At 40.6% G+C, this 17378-nt stretch overlaps 1 protein-coding gene across 10 annotated transcripts in view; it reads right to left on the bottom strand.

The window, feature by feature from the left end:
• C2CD5 (C2 calcium dependent domain containing 5) overlaps nucleotides 1-17378 on the bottom strand; it is a 92651-nt gene that overhangs the window by 62144 nt on the left and 13129 nt on the right. For 4 of the 10 annotated variants that reach the window (XM_083365279.1, XM_083365282.1, XM_083365281.1 and 1 more), the window contains exons 5-8: nucleotides 17130-17285; nucleotides 14368-14566; nucleotides 11003-11154; nucleotides 5855-5940 (exon numbers count right to left, since the gene is read on the bottom strand). In XM_083365279.1, coding sequence (XP_083221405.1) covers nucleotides 5855-5940; nucleotides 11003-11154; nucleotides 14368-14566; nucleotides 17130-17285 — 593 coding nt within the window. Of the gene's footprint in view, nucleotides 1-5854; nucleotides 5941-9294; nucleotides 9487-11002; nucleotides 11155-12092; nucleotides 12409-14367; nucleotides 14567-17129; nucleotides 17286-17378 lie in introns of those variants that run through there. The other 6 variants (XM_083365287.1, XM_083365288.1, XM_083365286.1 and 3 more) reach the window with 5 other exon arrangements.

Here is a 17378-nt window from a genome sequence, read left to right as displayed (position 1 = left end):
AACCGGCCCCTGGTGCTCAAAAGATTGGGGGCAACTGATCTAGACCAATTTCTGTTGGATTTCAGGCCAATATGCAGTTATGGAGACCACACTGGTCTTGCTAGTTGATAAATCTGCAGTGGAGCCAGGCTAGGGCGGTACAATCAGCCTAGTGCTCCTTGATCTCTTGGCAGCTTTCGGTATCACCAACTACTGCATCCTCTTCGGTAGATTCAGGGATTGCAAGTGGAAGGCACTACTCTGTGTTGGCTCTGCGCCTAGTTTCAATCCTGACACGTCACACTTACGATCTGTTACTTGTGGAGTGTCCCAGGATTCAACTCTCTCTCCCTTTTTCAGATTCACATGAATCCACTAGGTGAGATCATCCATCAGTTGGGAGTCAAATATCCTCAATATGCTAATGATCCCCTATTATATCTCTTGGCCCCGGGCTGACTCAGAGATGCTGATGAAGATCAGATCCAATTGGGCAGGTCTAGCTCAATCTGTCAATGCTGTGACAAACCGAACTGAAGCCATTTTCATTTTGTCTTCGTTGCCGCCTAATAGTTTTAGAGGTTTTAGCTGGAGGAGGACAAGGGGGGGGAGATGCGGTTTTCAGTTAGCCAAAACAATTCATATGTGTGAGAACCAAGGTCATTGTTGATAACATTTTGGCGGGTTAGAGAGCTGGGTGAATGTGATTGGTGAATGTGATTTATTTTATTTTATTTATTTTAATTCCATTTATATCCCGCCCTTCTCCGAAGACTCAGGGCGGCTTGCAAGCTTAGCAGTAGCCAGCTAATTGGGGTGGGAATTGCAACTTGTAACACTGTAACCAGAGGGAGGGGATTTTAGTCTTGGGTTCACCTTTGTATCTTGTTCCCTAAAATAAAATGCTCTTTAAGGAAGAAACCCTTGCCCTGAAGTTCTTTTAAACGGTTTCATCTATCCGAACCATGTTTGACCTCCCCTCCCCCTTTTCTGTGATACTCCATCTTTATTCTTTACTTATTTATTTGATTTGTATACCGCCCTTCTCCCTAAGGACTCAGGGCAGTGAACAGTGACATAAATATCAAATGCACAAATACAGATATTGAAAACATTAATGTAGAAGATAAGTTACCTTAAAACAATAATTACAACAGAACCCATCAGACCAGACCGGATTGCTCAAACAGATAGGTTTTTAGGTCGCGTCGGAAGGAGCGAAGGTCGGGAGCCATCCGGAGCTCAACCGGTAAACGGTTCCATAGGTCAGGCGCGCCCACAGAGAACGCTCTCCCTCTGGGAGCCACCAGATAGCATTCTCCGAACGGCGGAACCCTTAGGAGGCCCTCTCTGTGGGAGCGCACTGGACGGAGGGAAGTTGACGCTGGCAGCAGGTGATTCCTAAGGTACTCCGGACCCATGCCATGTAGGGCTTTGAAAACCATTACCAGCACCTTGAATCTTACCCGGAGGACAACTGGGAGCCAATGCAGCTCACGGAGTAGAGGTGTAACATGGGAGTATCGGGAGACTCCCAACACAATTCTCGCGGCTGCATTCTGTACCAGTTGGAGCCTCCGAGTGGTCCTCAAGGGCAGCCCCATGTAGAGAGCATTGCAGTAGTCTAAATGAGAGGTCACAAGTGCATGAGTGACCGTACGCAGGGCATCCCGGTCTAGATAGGGCCGTAATTGGCGCACCAGGCGAACCTGGGCAAAGGCTCCCCTAGTCACAGCTATTATGTGGTCTTCCAAGGAAAGCTGTGAATCTAGGACTCCCAAGTTGCGAGCCCTATCTACAGGGGGTAATAACTCACCCCCTATAGAAAGAGATGGAATGTTCTGAATATCCCGAGATGCCGGTACGTACAGCCACTCAGTCTTGTCAGGGTTGAGTTGAAGCCTGTTCTTCCCCATCCAGATCCGAACTGTTTCCAGGCAACGGGACATCACATCAAGGGCATCACTGAGGTGGTTTGGGGTCGAAATAAAAAGCTGGGTATCATCAGCATACCCAGTATGAGGGGTCCTTGGTGCTCTCTGAGCTTGCTTGTTTTCTTGCAGACATTTCATTGCCCAAACTAGGTAACACCACCAGTGCTAGTAAGGAGTGTTTAAACTGACAGCAAACTACACTCCTTACTAGCACTGAGGATGTTACCTAGTTTGGGTCTGCAAGGAAAAAAAAAGCAAGCTCAGAGACAGCCAAGGACCACACATGGCAATCCCGAGCTACAAAGATTCTCCCGTATTAATAATTTAAGTAACATGGAGACTTGGTAATCATTTGGCATATACAGTGAAATTTTCTCAGTTTTCCAGACCTTAATACAATGGACAGACCAGATTTATACAGAGGTTTTACCTAATGTCATTTGCAAGATGAAATTATCAAGCAAATGGCAAATTACTAAGACGATTTATTTTTGTGTTTAAGAGCTGTTAGTGAATAACTGAGAATTTGTTTAAGCAAGGTTTCACTGTATTTGCACTGGGTAAACGTGGGCTCTCTTGAATTTGACATCTGCATCTTTTAGTTCGTGGACCATTTTAGGTAAATACCAACCACCAAATTGGCTATACTGCCTTGACCCTGCTGAATTTATTTCTATTTACGTAGAGTAACTAATATGCAAATCCATGACCTATTTTCATAAAATCTTATTAGACCGAGAAGATTAAAAATATTTTTAGGTGAAGAACATACCTAATGAAAAGCATCAAATGAATTATTTCTGTGCTTTAATATCTTAATTCAAGATATTCCCATCCAATTTTTGTGAAACTCTATTGCAGTGTACAAATTATGCACATAAGCAGTAGTAAAGTTTACAAATACCTAGTAGCAGCTGTGGAGTTTCTTTAGGATACAGTGTTTAAATAACGTTATATTTCAGGATAGCTATTATACTATTAACATTTCCCATGGAGGACCATTGAGTCACTATTGGACACGCTGCACTATAAATGCCCAAAAGGACTTGATTTGATAGGGGGGAAAGCAGAAGCAAATAAAAAAATCATATTTCCAATATGAAGCTAATCTGAACATGCATCATGCATATTCTCTATGCATGTCATTTGTGAAGAAGCTTTTAATACGTCATTTTAAAGGCAAAATCGTTTAAAGATCTCTTATTAAATTGTATGGCTGTGACTTACAAAAAATGTACGTTTAACTACGGAGACTGCAAAGTCAACATTTGTAAAGAATGAAAACATTTACTGCGTATCAACCAAAAGACTAAACCCATTATCCAGAAAATATATAAATTATTAGGATAAGCAACAAAGTCAACACTTTTTTTCCCCCTTTGTTAGCTTTCAAATTAAATATTACAAAATCAAATCAATAAAAAAATGATACGTTACATGAAACGTACAGTCATGCCGAACTGAAAAGAGCAACTGGATTGTTTAAAAGTTCCGGAGAAGCTTTCTCGATTTTTTTTCTGCCTAGGAACAATTCCGAAAGGAATGTGGAGAAAATAATAACTGACTCCAAATTCCTCAAATAAAAAGCTCCGAGGTAGAAAAACGAGTCTCAAAATAAATATGAACACAAAGAGAAAGAGGTGAAGTGTCATACAACACTTGGAACATACCCGCCTTCTACAGAATTTATGAGGCGATCCTCCCTTAGCAATAGGTAACACAAAAAATGGGGAGAAAATTATCCACTGATACAATGCTACTGCTTTTCATTTTGAATTAATCCACATTTTAATGGGACGTGACATAAAAACATGTTCGGCAGAGCCCTCTTCATTCAAGTAAAATTTCACTGCTACAAGCGACTTGAAATTCACCGAGTGAAAGTGAGGTCATTGTTCACAATGTGGTTTTCAGCTCTAATAATCAGAATTAAACATTTAAAGATATAAAATTAAAGCGGGCGTGTGGGATATGAGGAAGGTAGCTTGTGTCTTTAGATTACACTCCTCAGATGAAGGTGAATTATTTTTTGGTTTAAGCTCAAAGTTGACTGAAGTAGGAATTATGAGAAAGATAGGCTGATGTGAACAAATTGCATATATTTATGCGCTCAAATTTATAGAAACATAGGAAGCAGATGGCAGAAAACGACCTAGTGGTTCATCTGCTCTGCCCTTGTTTTTTTTTTAATTTTTGGTTAGATGATAAGACATTGGTTTATCCTAAGCATGTTTAAACTCAGTTACTGATGACTGACCCACTATCTCCACAGGAAGCTGGTTCCTAGCATCGACTACTCGTTTTGTGAAGTAATACTTTCTAACATTACATTTGGACTTCCCTCCCGTCAGTTTCAGGTTATGCCCCTGGATCCTTGATTTCTGCTTAATACTGAAAATACTACGTTCTAGAACCTTATTCATGCCCCTAATATATTGAAGGGTTTCAATCATGTCCCACCTTTCCCTTCTGTCCTCCAGGCTGTACATATTCAATGCCTCCAATCTCTCCTGATACATTTTGTAACCCCATGGTGGCGAACCTATGGCATGCGTGTCACAGGTGGCACGCAAAGCCCTATCTGTGAGCACGCGCACCATCGCCCCAGTCCTAGGCCTTCAGCTGGGTTTTATAAAACCTTTTCGCGTTAGGCCTCCGCCACCGTGTGCAAAGAAAAAAAAGTTTCAATCAATCAATTTCAACTTCTCGTGGGGAAAAAAAAAGATCTCGCAAAGTTGGAATTGATTGAACTTTTTAGTCCCACCCAGTCTGCCGGTACCACCGCAGTCATGACCACCCAATGGGCCACGCCCACCCAATGGGCTACACCCACCCAATGGGCCATGCCCACCCAGCACCCGACAATACATAAGTGGATTTTGGGTTGCAGTTTGGGCACTCGGTCTCTAAAAGGTCCGCCATCACTGCCCTAACCTAATCGTTCCACCACCCGTTGTCCGTCTCTGGACTCGCTGAGTCTTATCAATATCTTTTTTTAAGTGAGAACTGGACACAGTATTCCCAGTGGGGTCTGACCTCATCCTGTTCATGTCGGAGGAACCATTTAAGGTGCTTCTGAGTTGAACAGATATCACTGTTGCCTGGGTTACATCCTTGGGGGCTCCTTTCGTGACTCCGTCAAGGAGCTGGAGCGAGTGACAGGATCTCACCCTTCCCCGCAGTAGCACTGAAGTCTCGAACGTGGGCTTGCTAAACCACCAACCCAGAGTCCTAACCATTTGAGCCACCACGCTCTATATAGGGTCTGACTAAAGCCCTATTATAGTGGGATTAAGACCTCCTTTTTCTTGCTGGAGATCCCTCTAGAATTTTGTTTGCCTCTGTAGCTGCCTGGCCACATTGTTTACTCATTTTGCAGTCATCTGCTGTAAGTCCTTTTCTTCTGCTGTTCTGTCTAACGCTGTACCTCCAGTACTTGTCCACTGCCAGAAGATTCTGTTTTTCTAAGTGCACAATCTTACATTTAGAAACATTGAACTGCTGTTACCATATATATATATATTTACCAATTTTCCAACGAAGCCATATCATTTTCCATGTTACGAATAACCCCAGGAGTGTCAGCTTGATTACACACCTTTTATGCCATCAGCAAAAAGACCAATGAAAACCTTAATGACTTTTATGAAAATCTTCATGACGTAAATCTCTTCTTTATAGGCATGTGCATTTAATTCCTCTGCCCAAATAAAGATGACAGCCTATATAATTCACAATTGCAGCAGAAGGATAATCATTTAATAACAAAGGAAACAGGGCGCTGTTTTCCTATACAGCAGTAGGGAAATACAGGAGTGTTTCTAAAGTGATAACTCTAGGCTAAAATCCTACACAGATTTTCCGAGAAGTTAATCCCATCGTTGGACATGAACTATGCTGGTACACATCAAATATATAACAGGATTTAATGAATTTCTTACCCTTTGCTCCAGAGCTGACTGAGTTTGTTGTCTTAACAGAGCTTTTAAAGGCCCCCCTTCTTTTCCAGCACTACCACTTCCCATTCCTAGAGAACATCAGCACGTAAGTCAAAGTGAAATCAAACATTTAACAGACATTACATCAAAGTTATATTAAAAATATGGCACATGTTTGATGACTAGCAAATGTAGACAACCCTGCGAAAGTCTAACCTGAGATGGTCAAAAAGCCAAAGTTGTGTATCAATTAATTTATGAAAAGATATGTGTAGTAAGAAAAAGGTAAGCCTCAGCTTCATTTAACAGGCTATAATTTTTAACTGTAATTTATTTATTTTTTATTTATTTAATTTAATTTGTATACTGCCCTTCTCCCGAAGGACTCAGGACGGTAAACAGGGCAATAAATACCAAAATACAAAAATTAAAAACAGATTAAACCATAGTGCCCAAATACAATAAATAAATTACTTAAAAGCAATAATTAATTAGTGTGCACGTAGCCTATGATTTATGTGCAGAAACTATTAACCATGATCGTGCTAGATGTAAACTTTAGTAAGCCACTGGCTAAAGATTATGCCCCTCAGCCCAATTTGAACCTTTAAAAAACCCAAACAGAATTCAAAAGTTAAATATTTCAGAGTATTTAAAGATGGCATTACTAGACTGCAGTCTGAGATATATAGATTTTCACATGATTATATGCCATCAAGTCTTTTTTTGACTTCTAGCAACCGTATAGATCAGTGGTGGCGAACCTATGGCACGTGTGCCAGAGGGGGGCACTCAGAGCCCTCTCTGTGGGCACATGCACCTTGCTCTTTGGGTAAGTTTTCACAGGAAAAAGCCATTTCTCAAGCCCCTTCCTAGCCAAAACAAGCCTCCGGAGTGAGTGCACTGTTTTCAGCTTTGAATTATATCAAATCTGACACCGGAAACAAACTAACAGAGGCCCTGAGTGCTGCATGTGTTGCTCTCAAACTTACAAAGTATAAGCCAATGTTAGACAAATTATCAGCATGCATACAACAGCAAAAATCACATTAATTGTTCAAAAGCATGCCAAATGCAAAGTTTTACCTTTCAGTAAAAAGTTGTTTGTATCATTCAAAGCTTTGTTATTGTGTTTTTCTTTTAAGACAAAAGATGTTAATGCATGAATTGTTTTTTCTAAACTAAAACCTCAGTATTCAGATTAAATTGCCGTGTTGGCACTTTGCAGTAAATAAGTGGGTTTTGGGTTGCAGTTTGGGCACTCGGTCTCTAAAAGGTTCGCCATCACTGGTATAGATAAGACATTTTGACATAGCAAGGGACTAAAACTTGGTACTCTAAGGTAATTCAAGGAGCCCACACAGCTATTAGAAAAAGAGTATAATCACACACAGTTAAAGGCATAAAGGAAAATAATGTATTTTCAAGGCTGAAACGGTGAGCATGTCACATCAGTGTTTACAGAGTAATTCCATTAAATTTATTCAGAAAAGGTTGCACCTAAGTCATAAAGATATAATTTAAATTCAAAGTTCCAAGTATCAGTCTTGGGTATCTCCAATTGTCATAAATGCCAATCACCCAGTGATAAATCAGCCTTAATAATACTGAGCTAAATGGATTCCTTATCAGACCCACAATTACAACTAATAAGGAGAGAATTCTAATTTCTCTTAACAAACCATCAGCAAACTATTTAATAGGGAGATACCTTAGTATGTTGGTTAAGTCCAGGGGCACAATTTTATATGCTTACACGAACCAGAATGAAAGCTAATTTTTAAATTTTGGGGTGGGGGGAGAGGTGGCTTAAAAATCCTCGTTTCTCTGGATAGAAACTCCAGGATTGGACATTACGTTAAAACTATTCATCCTGCAGCTTGTGTGAAAAAAGGAAGAGTATGGACAAACACAATGTGAACATAAATGGACACTAATTTACACCATCTAAGATTGCTTGAGAGGTCCTTAATCAAATCTGCTCGATTGCACGATTAAATTTAAGTTTACAGTATCCCTGGTCAGGCCTGTCCTATTGAAACCTCCATTTTTAGCTGTTTTTGGATAAGGAAACAAATATTAGCATCCATATAGTCCCATTCTGCATGGTGCAGTCAATCACATTGTTCTTTCTTTTTCTTTTCGCGGTCAAATCTGTCTGACAAGGGGACTATATGATACTAAGAGCAGAGACAGAAATGGAATGAAGGCTGTTGTAGAAAAGGAACATACTTCACGGGCAGGAAGAAAACAGCCCAAACTTGTATTGCTCCACAGCATCAACCAAGTTCACATTCGTTGAAACAGCCTTGTGAAAGGACAGGCAAAACTAACATTTATACCGTGAACATTTAGGAGGGAGTTTAAATTGCAGGTACCAAAAAAAAAAAAAAAAAAGCAGGACTGATGGCCACATGATGATCCACAGAGTAACACGAATGACTTGAAGAAGAAAAAGAAGAACGTTCTTCCCATTCGAAATTGAGGAGCATGGAAACATGGCCGGAAATGGACGGCTGTATACAGGTAGTCCTCCGGCTTACAAGCATTCGTTTAGTGACCGTTCGAAGTTACAACAGCACTGGGTTAAAAAAAAGTGACTTCTGGCCACTTTGCACACTTAAAACCGGTGCGGCATCATCCCCATGGTCACATGATCAAAATTTTGATGCTTGGCAACTGGTTCCTATTTACACTTACTTCACTTATCCTGGACATGTATGTCACACGTCTCACGGTCACATGATTCACCATTTGTGACCTTCTCACAAATAAAGCCAATGGGGAAGCCAGATTCACTTGACAATTCTGTTCCTACTGCAGCGATTCACTTAGCAACTGTGGCGAGAAAGAGTGTGCAATGGGGAAAAATTAACTTAAGAACTGTCTTGCTTAGCCAAGGAAATTTTGGCCTCCACTGTGCTCGTACGGCGAGGACTGCCTGTACCACAATTTTTTTTCTTTTTTAAGAAATAAAGACCAATTATCTATCTCATAAAGATTTGGGAGGGGAAAAGAATGTTAAAAAGGCATGATAAAAATGATTTTTTTTAAAAAAAACAACCAATAGCGATAAAGTTTTGGGGGGAGAGGAAGGAAAGGAATGGAAAACCAATCCTGGGAGAGTAATTACGTCAACGTCATGTAGCCAGCAGTTTTAGGATTTTAAAACGGGTCTAGGGGGAAGAAAAAAAGAAATTATAAGAAGCTTTCAGACTGTGCTTGGTGCCACGACCCAAACTAGGGGTAGGCAACCTTGGCTCTTTTATGACTGGTGGACTTCAACTCCCAGAATTCCTCAGCCAGCATGGCTCAGCATGGAAACCTTTCCCTTCAGGGTGGCTGGCTCAGGGATTCTGGGAGTTGAAGTCCACGAGTCATAAAAGGGCCAAGGTTGCCTACCCCTGACCCAAACCATCAAGGCGATTGATGAGTAATCCTACCGGAAGCAGCCAGAAGTAGCTCTTCAGTGAAAGAAATACTTTTCCTGAGAATTGGGTTCACAGGGCTAGGATGAAGAGGGTTAGAGCTAGATTCGGAGCAGAGAAGATGGGGCTTTGTGAGTGGTGGGGAACGACAAGATAAGGTTGGGGAACTGGGAAGCAGGTAAATCTTGGGTCCCCACAGGGGAAGTGCTGCGGAGAAAAGCAGTAAAGAGATGGTAGATTTCAGAAAATGACAAAAGAAAAGAAAAAGAAAAAGGAAAGAAAAAGCAAAATGACTCAAGCAAAACCAGGTTTGTAAAAAAAAATGAACAAACAACGAGCAGCATTATGAACCGTTACAGATTTACAATTCACAGGATGACAAATACAGCACGATGAAGGGGCACATTCAACAAGAAAACTTCATCTACTATTTCTCCATTTTAAAAGTTGTGAAAGTCTGCTTTATTTTGTTTTTATTTTTTTTAAAAAAAGCTTGTTCCACACCAAATGGGTTTTATAGGAGAGGAATACCCATTTTCCTTGGGAGTTAAAAAAAAAAAGTACGTAAGTTACAGAGGAGAGATGAATGGTGCGGAAATTTGGTAAACACCAAATTAAATAAATAATTTTCCCCTTTTCAGAACAATTTTGCACTTTTTCTGATGGAAATGGGAACAGCTCGCTTTTAAAGCCTTCAGTTTTAAAAAGATACCGTACTTTGCATTTTACTTTTTATTTTTAAATAAAAGAGATAAAATCATCCCCATGATCACATGATCAAAGTTCAAACACTTGGCAACTCGCATTTTTCATGGCTGCCATGTCCCGGGGTCATGTAATCGCCATTTGTGACCTTCTGACAAGCAAAGTCAATGGGGCAATTCAGATTCACTTAACAACCGTGTTGCTAACTTATCAACTGCAATGCTTCACTTAACAAGTGTGGCAAGAAAGCTTGTAAAATGGGGCAAAACTCACTTAACCTCTCTCATGCTCAGCAATGGAAATTTTGGGTTCAGTTGTGGTCGTAAGTTGAGGACTATCTGGGTTTGTCCTATCTTAAGTTACTTTTTTGACAGTGGTAAAAAGTTAACATGGAATTTCATTTTCTAAATCAAGATTTAGAAAACTGAAGATTGCTCTAACGTGAAAGATATCTTATTGTCGTCCTCAAAGCAGCTCAAAAGACAGTCAGCCAGGCCTTATTCAGTTGATTGCAAAGACGTGCAGATACAAGAAAAGTTTTAAATTGTTACACCTATTTGCACATTTTCCAAAAGACATGGTGGACTATCTCCCAAACATATTATGGTTACTTTTAGTGCCCATAATTTACCATATGATGTGGAGGAAATGAAAAGACAACTCCTTAGGGCAGGGGTAGGCAACCTCGGCTCTTTTGTGACTCATGGACTTCAACTCCCAGAATTCCCGAGTCAGCTGACTCAGGAATTCTGGGAGTTGAAGGCCATGAGTCACAAGAGAGCCAAGGTTGCCTACCCCTGCCCTAGGGTAATCTTAGTGCATTGGCTCTATGTCAGTTTGCAGAAGATATCCAGCTGCCAACTCATTCAATAAACGATTCAAAGATTTATGCAAACAGCAGCTACTAGATGCCCAAAACAGAGAAAGGCCGTGAGTGAAAAGCTAAAATAGAAACAACACAAATTCAGCAAAAACAAATCACAAACAAATTAAAATAACGTGGGTGGAAGCACCTTACCAGTTTTGGGTGTCAAACTCAAATCTGTGTCGGAAGAGGAGGACTGTCGACTGTAGGACTTGGAAGGTGAAAAGGAATAGATTTGGTTTTTCAGTGGGGTGGAGGGTCCGGATGAATGAGGATTGGGGTTGGGATCTTCATTGAAAGGAATCCTGCCAGAAGAAGGTGGAAACAGATTCAGTGATCCTACATCAAAGGACAGGGCTGACGATCCCGAAACCAGGATGTGGACAGGGACGGGGGAGGGGACAGGGCCAATGATTCACTTAAGGTGGGAAGCTAGATCGCCGATGCCCACGGGCATTGGACGAGGTTGTTCACACGCACAACTTTGCGGAGGCAAATGGGCATTATTGACCAGCAAAACAAAAACTACAGCTAAAGCATAAAGCATCGAAAAGCAGGAAAGTAAACAAGAACATAAAACCCATCAGAATCCATGGCTGCGAGAATAAGGCATGTTTTTTTTTGGAACCAGATCGTTACAAAAGAAAACAAAGCGATGTTGCAGATTATATAGATATCTGTGCCCTGACGTACACGCAAGACAAATATTTTTTATATATATTTATATATATATATATATACATATATATATATAAAGACGCGTATATATTTCCAAGAATTTTTTTTAAAAAAAACAATGTTTCCTTATCCGTTAGCATTTGCAGGTTACCACAGCTAAAAACAAAGCGGAAAGAGAAGAATCATAGCCAGACGTTGGTACTCACAAGCGCTGCTACCTGTGGCAAGGCCTTACCTGTCGGTCCAGTTTTAAGACATCTCGCACAGAACCCCTTTTGAGAACATCACGATCAAGCCTGAAGCCTGATCAAAATGTACATTTCTCCCCCTACTACCAGACAGAGACACCTGAGATGCAAATGTCATTATTGGAAATGGGGGGGGGGAGGGAAAAGGAAAAAAGAAAACAGGTATGCACAATAAAGCACCAAAAAAAAAGACACACACAGAGAGAGAGAGATCAGAAGATTATCCTCGAGGTCTCCTGTTTCCTCTGACTTAGCAGGTGAATACAAAGGACTTATCTGGAGGAGGAGAACGCTGAGGGATGTAGGTACCTGCCTACACTGCCTGCCTGCCTGCCTGCCTGCCATTGGGCCTGCCGCCTGTCTCTCCCCAGCTTCTGAATCTGAGCAGCTGCGTACCAGTGTAGATGAGAGTGGGAACAGACACAGAGAAGTTCTGAGTAAGCCGAGAGCCAGTAGCAGTGTGAATTGGACTGTTGTGAGTCGAACGACATCCATGGTTGGGAGGATGAGTCAGCAGAGACCTGAGAGAATTTGCAGCCGAGATCGAAGGAAAGGGGGAGGAAAAAAATACATACAAAAAAATACGGCAAAGTTACATTTTTTTAAAAAAAAATTAATCTAGGGTGCTCTAGTTCAGGGGTCCCTCCCAACCTTGGCAACCTGAAGACCTGTGAGGCTTCAACTCTGAGCATCCCCCAGCCAGCCATGCTGGCTGGGAAATGCTGAAAGTTGAAGTCCACAGGTCTTCAAGTTGCCATGGTTGGGTACCCCTGTTCTAGTTACTGGAAGGTTGCAGTTGCGGTTTGCTCGTGGCTGAGGAGCAAACTCTAAAGCAGGGTTGTCAAATGTAAGGTCTGCGGGGATTCCCAATGTGGCCCATGGATTTACTAGCGAGAGCAAAAGCACTTCACAGTGCTTTGTAGCCCTCTCTAAGTGGTTTACAGAGTCAGCCTATCACCCCAAAAAATCTGGGTCTTCATTTTACTGACCTCGGAAGGATGGAAGGCTGAGTCAACCTCGAGCCCCAACAAGATCAAACTCCAGGCTTTGAGCAGAGTTAGCCCGCAATACTGCATTCTAACCACTGCGCCAAAATTCCACCAATTTTAATCAAGGGCTGAATGGGAAATTGGGAAGCTTCCCAAAAATTCAATCCACTGATGCAATGGCTCCAGTTTGCCAATTTAGTTAGCTTAACACTTAAGCATGCAATTAGTTCATTATCATCATTTGGAGAAGATGAAGAAAGACATTATTAGATAATCACACATGACCTTCCTTTTCCTCCTCAATGCTTTATATCAAGAAGAGGAATTGGGGAGATTGATATTTAACAAAGTGAAACCTAATTGATTTTTTTTTAAATAGAAGATATACAAAGTTTTCCAGAATCTACACAGAGGAATACAGTGCCCTTGTTGATTCATTTTGAGTTTTACACCCCTGCTCTAAAGAATTGAGACAAAGAAAAACAGCTAAGCATTACTTGGTTAACATATAATTATAATTCTGCTAAATGTTTAGCTGGAAAGCTAAAAAATAAGCCCCCAATAATTTTGAAATCTGAATTCAAAGAAATGAACTGGACCAACTTAATTTTATTACTGATCAGTGTAAAATGTCTAAGTATGCAAAGTGAAAAGTGCTATTATAAAAAGCAACAAGGTCATTGTATACTTTAAATAAAACTTAAAATAAGTCTCACACTTATCCGGGTGCCCACTTGGACCAAAAGAAAAAAATAAATAAAAGAGAGGCATCTGCCAATACGTTAAATTACATAATTTGAACATTTCAGTAAGCATGACTGAGATAATCTCACTTTGCTTTGTAGCCATTTTTTTCCTGTGTAGATTTCAATAAAAAGGGCCATATAATTGCAAGACATAAAGTAATATATTCTCATTGGCTCTTAGCTTTCCCAAACAAAGTAGTTTCAGATTGGCACACTGCTATTTCTATTTCTCTGGCTCATTCTAAAAGTTGAACTCCATCAACTTCTGCAGGACGCAAGAGTTAGCCAATTGCCTACTGACTAACTGAAAGGGCAGCAAAACTTAATTTGTTCTAAATAAGAGGGAGGGATGTATTGCAGACAGTTGTAAAAACCTGATAGCACTCAGTGATGACATACTGGCTTAGAATTACACGGAAGACTTCTTCCTCTTGAGTCCACGTAAAGCAATGGCATTCAGAATAAAAATAGCTCAAAACAGAGGTCCTGTGGGATTTTATTTTGCAAAATACATGGGAAAATGCGAACATCCCCCTGACGCAATTTAATTTCAGTTGCTCACCAAGAAGAGAAAGCACTCTGGAATGCAGAACAGGTTAATGTCATCTTCCATCATGCGGTGCAAAACTACAGGAATTGCATGTAGCTGAGGCATCTGACAAACCACACTATTCCTACAACTTCTGGTCAAAGGGTTTGCTTTAATTACTCAGGTTTCTCAACACAAAACAGGTTGTCAACATAAAAGGGAAACAGGCGTGTGTATATTCAATCAAAGCAGACCAACAAAAATAGGCAATGAGTTTGAAACGAATACACAAAAGAAACTTTCCAGGGAACATTTAATTCATACTTACTCCTTTATCTCCTTGGATGGGGAATTGCATGCAGGTAAGAACACAGGTGTGTTACTTAATTTGTCCAAAGTACAGGCTGTCCCAATGGCTCGCACTACTAGGCCAGATTCTCCCTCCAGATCAAAACACTGCAAGTAGCCAACCACTGCATTTCCTCTCATTTCAAGGACCTTCAGGCCAATCTTCCTTTGCAGTTCCCCTGTCAAAAAAATACACATCGTTTAATGAAGAATTAATGTAAAATAATTTTGAACACTGATAAAACGAACTTCAATTTTCCGCAGTATTGTACTAAATTGTGCTAGAAGTTAGGCAAGTATAGTATAGTGCAGGGGTAGGCAACCTTGGCTCTTTTATGACTCGTGGACTTTCCCAAGTCATAAAACAGCCAAGGTTGCCTACCCCTGGTACAGTGGTTAAAGCCTAAAGCCCAGAAGCCTGGGAGTTCTAGTCCTGGTTTAGGCATGAAAGCTGGCTGGGTGACTTTGGGCCAAACACCAGGAGACTGGGAGTTCTAGTCCCGCCTTAGGCATGAAAGCTGGCTAGATGACTTTGAGCCAATCACCAGTAGACTGGGAGTTCTAGTCCCACCTTAGGCACGAAAGCTGGCTGGGTGACTTTGGGCCAAACACCAGGAGACTGGGAGTTCTAGTCCCGCCTTAGGCACGAAAGCTGGCTAGGTGATTTTGAGCCAATCACCAGTAGACTGGGAGTTCTAGTCCGGTCTTAGGCATGAAAGCTGGCTGGGTGACTTTGGGCCAATCACCAGGAGACTGGGAGTTCTAGTCCCGCCTTAGGCACGAAAGCTGGCTAGGTGACTTTGGGCCAAACACCAGGAGACTGGGAATTCTAGTCCCAGCTTAGGCACGAAAGCTGGCTAGGTGACTTTGGTCCATTTCTGTTCTCTCAGTCCAACCCATCTCACAGGGATGTTATGGGGAGAATAGGAGCAGAAAAGAGGATTAAGTATGTCCAATGCCTCGAGTTAGTTATAAGCAATGAAGGCAGGATAAAAACCTAATAAAATAAAATAAAAATTAAGATACCAAAAAAAGAAAAATCCCTGAAGATAAGTAGTCTCAACCAGTGAAGTGATGTTTACTATTCACTTGGAAGCCAAAATGCTTCACAAATCCTGCACTGGGCAGGAGATTGGTCTAGATCAGGGGTAGGCATGGCTCAGGAATTCTGGGAGTTGAAGTCCACAAGTCATAAAAGAGCCCAGGTTGCCTACCCCTGGTCTAGATTAACTCTACGGTATGGACCCTCCCAACTCTAGGATTCTAGGAAATTAAAAACAGTTTCTTCACACTTTTCTAAGGAATGATAAAAATAGGGATTACTCAGCCTGTCAGCTTGCTACATTTCCTTTTTCCAAAGGTCAAAGGTTCCTTTAGCTTGGAAACTACAGCAGCTGCAGAATGCACTGGCCAAGCCGCAAAATGGGGCAGCAGCCATTTACATATTTTACCAGTGATGAAGCCACGGCATGGCTGGTAATTATTAAGCCAGATTCAAGCTTCTACTTTTGTCATAGAACAGGGGTCTTCAAACTTGGCCCTTTTATGACTTGTGGACTTCAACTCCCAGAATTGAATTCTCCCAGAGGAATTCTGGGAGTTGAAGTCTACAAGTCACAAAAGGGCCAAGTTTGAAGACCCGTGTCATAGATGGTTCAAGGTAACTTCAGGCTAGGAATACTGGCAATTTTTTTCCCCTTTGCCTTGACCAGGTCCCCTCCAAGATACTCACACAAGGGGTTTTTCCAGGCGGAAAGCACCTACTTTCAGGAATGTTGTCACTACTTTTCAGAGGCATTTACTGTTACATTTTTTTAAAAGTACCTATTTGTCATCTTAAGTTCACCCAGGTCTTCTCTGTGGAAACACTATTTTCCCCCCTTTATGTACATGTTTTTGTATCCACTGCTTTAACTCAATGTAATTTACTTTGTGGTATTTTCATATATATATATTTTACTTGTGCCACTAGTTTATTTTATTTATTTATTTTATTACATTTATATACCGCCCTTTCCCAAAGGACTCAGGGCGGTTTACAGGGTGATTAAAAAAGCAAGATACAAAAGTTGTAGGTAGTCAGATACATGCATTTTTTTCCAATTCATAATTTTTTTTAAAAAATGCTAAAATTTGAGCTCACGGTTAGCCATCTAAAATTCTGGGACAAATTTTTAAAATAAACTAGTAGATCAACTCAATGATTCCTATCTTAGAACAATGGGCTGGATTAGCTTCCAACTGGATGAAAAAGAATCCATAAAATTAATGGCTGAGTTCACACATTCAGTGCCTAAATTTATCATCCTGAAATGTACATTTACATAGTTCAACAATACAAAGGGACCTTTGAAATTCCAACATGCCAGAGACTACGTGGCTGCTTTATAACCTTAACTACAGTTTCAGATCAGGCTCAAAATCACCACCATCTGTTTGTAAATTATTGTTGGATTAAGTTATATGTTAACAGGTAAAATGCTTACCAATTACTGTTTGGGTAGATTCTTAGCTACAAATGTAAAAGCAATTTCATTGCCTTTACAACATCCATTATACCCACTACAATATATAGCATGCAAACAAAATATTGTCTCTTTCTTTTTAGGATATAGTAGCTATAACTTGCCAAGTTAGTTTACAAGGTATAAATTAAATAATACAAACAAATCATTAAAATGCAGAATAATGCAAATTGGTTATTACTTGCAGCCCAATTGTTTTTTTTAAAAACAAAATTACCTGACATTAAAGAAATAAGTCTTTGCCTGGCTTCATTTGATGCTCTTGGTGTACGGATTCGGTCTATCCACTGATATTCTGGATCTTCATTAACTACAAGTTCTTCTACAAATCCATGAATAATTACGGCTTTATAGCACTTCGGAATAGACGTAGCTGTTGAAGATATGGTATGACTTATATTTAATCAGTGAAAATAACTTATGGAGATGCTGCAATTTTGATTCAAGGGAGCCCCCTGTTCCCAAT

The sequence above is a fragment of the Vipera ursinii genome (genome assembly GCF_947247035.1).
Source record: "Vipera ursinii genome assembly, chromosome: 6".
Lineage (NCBI taxonomy): Eukaryota > Metazoa > Chordata > Lepidosauria > Squamata > Viperidae > Vipera > Vipera ursinii.
The sequence above is the reverse complement of the archived record's forward strand: the minus strand, read 5'-3'. Positions and strand labels throughout refer to the sequence as shown.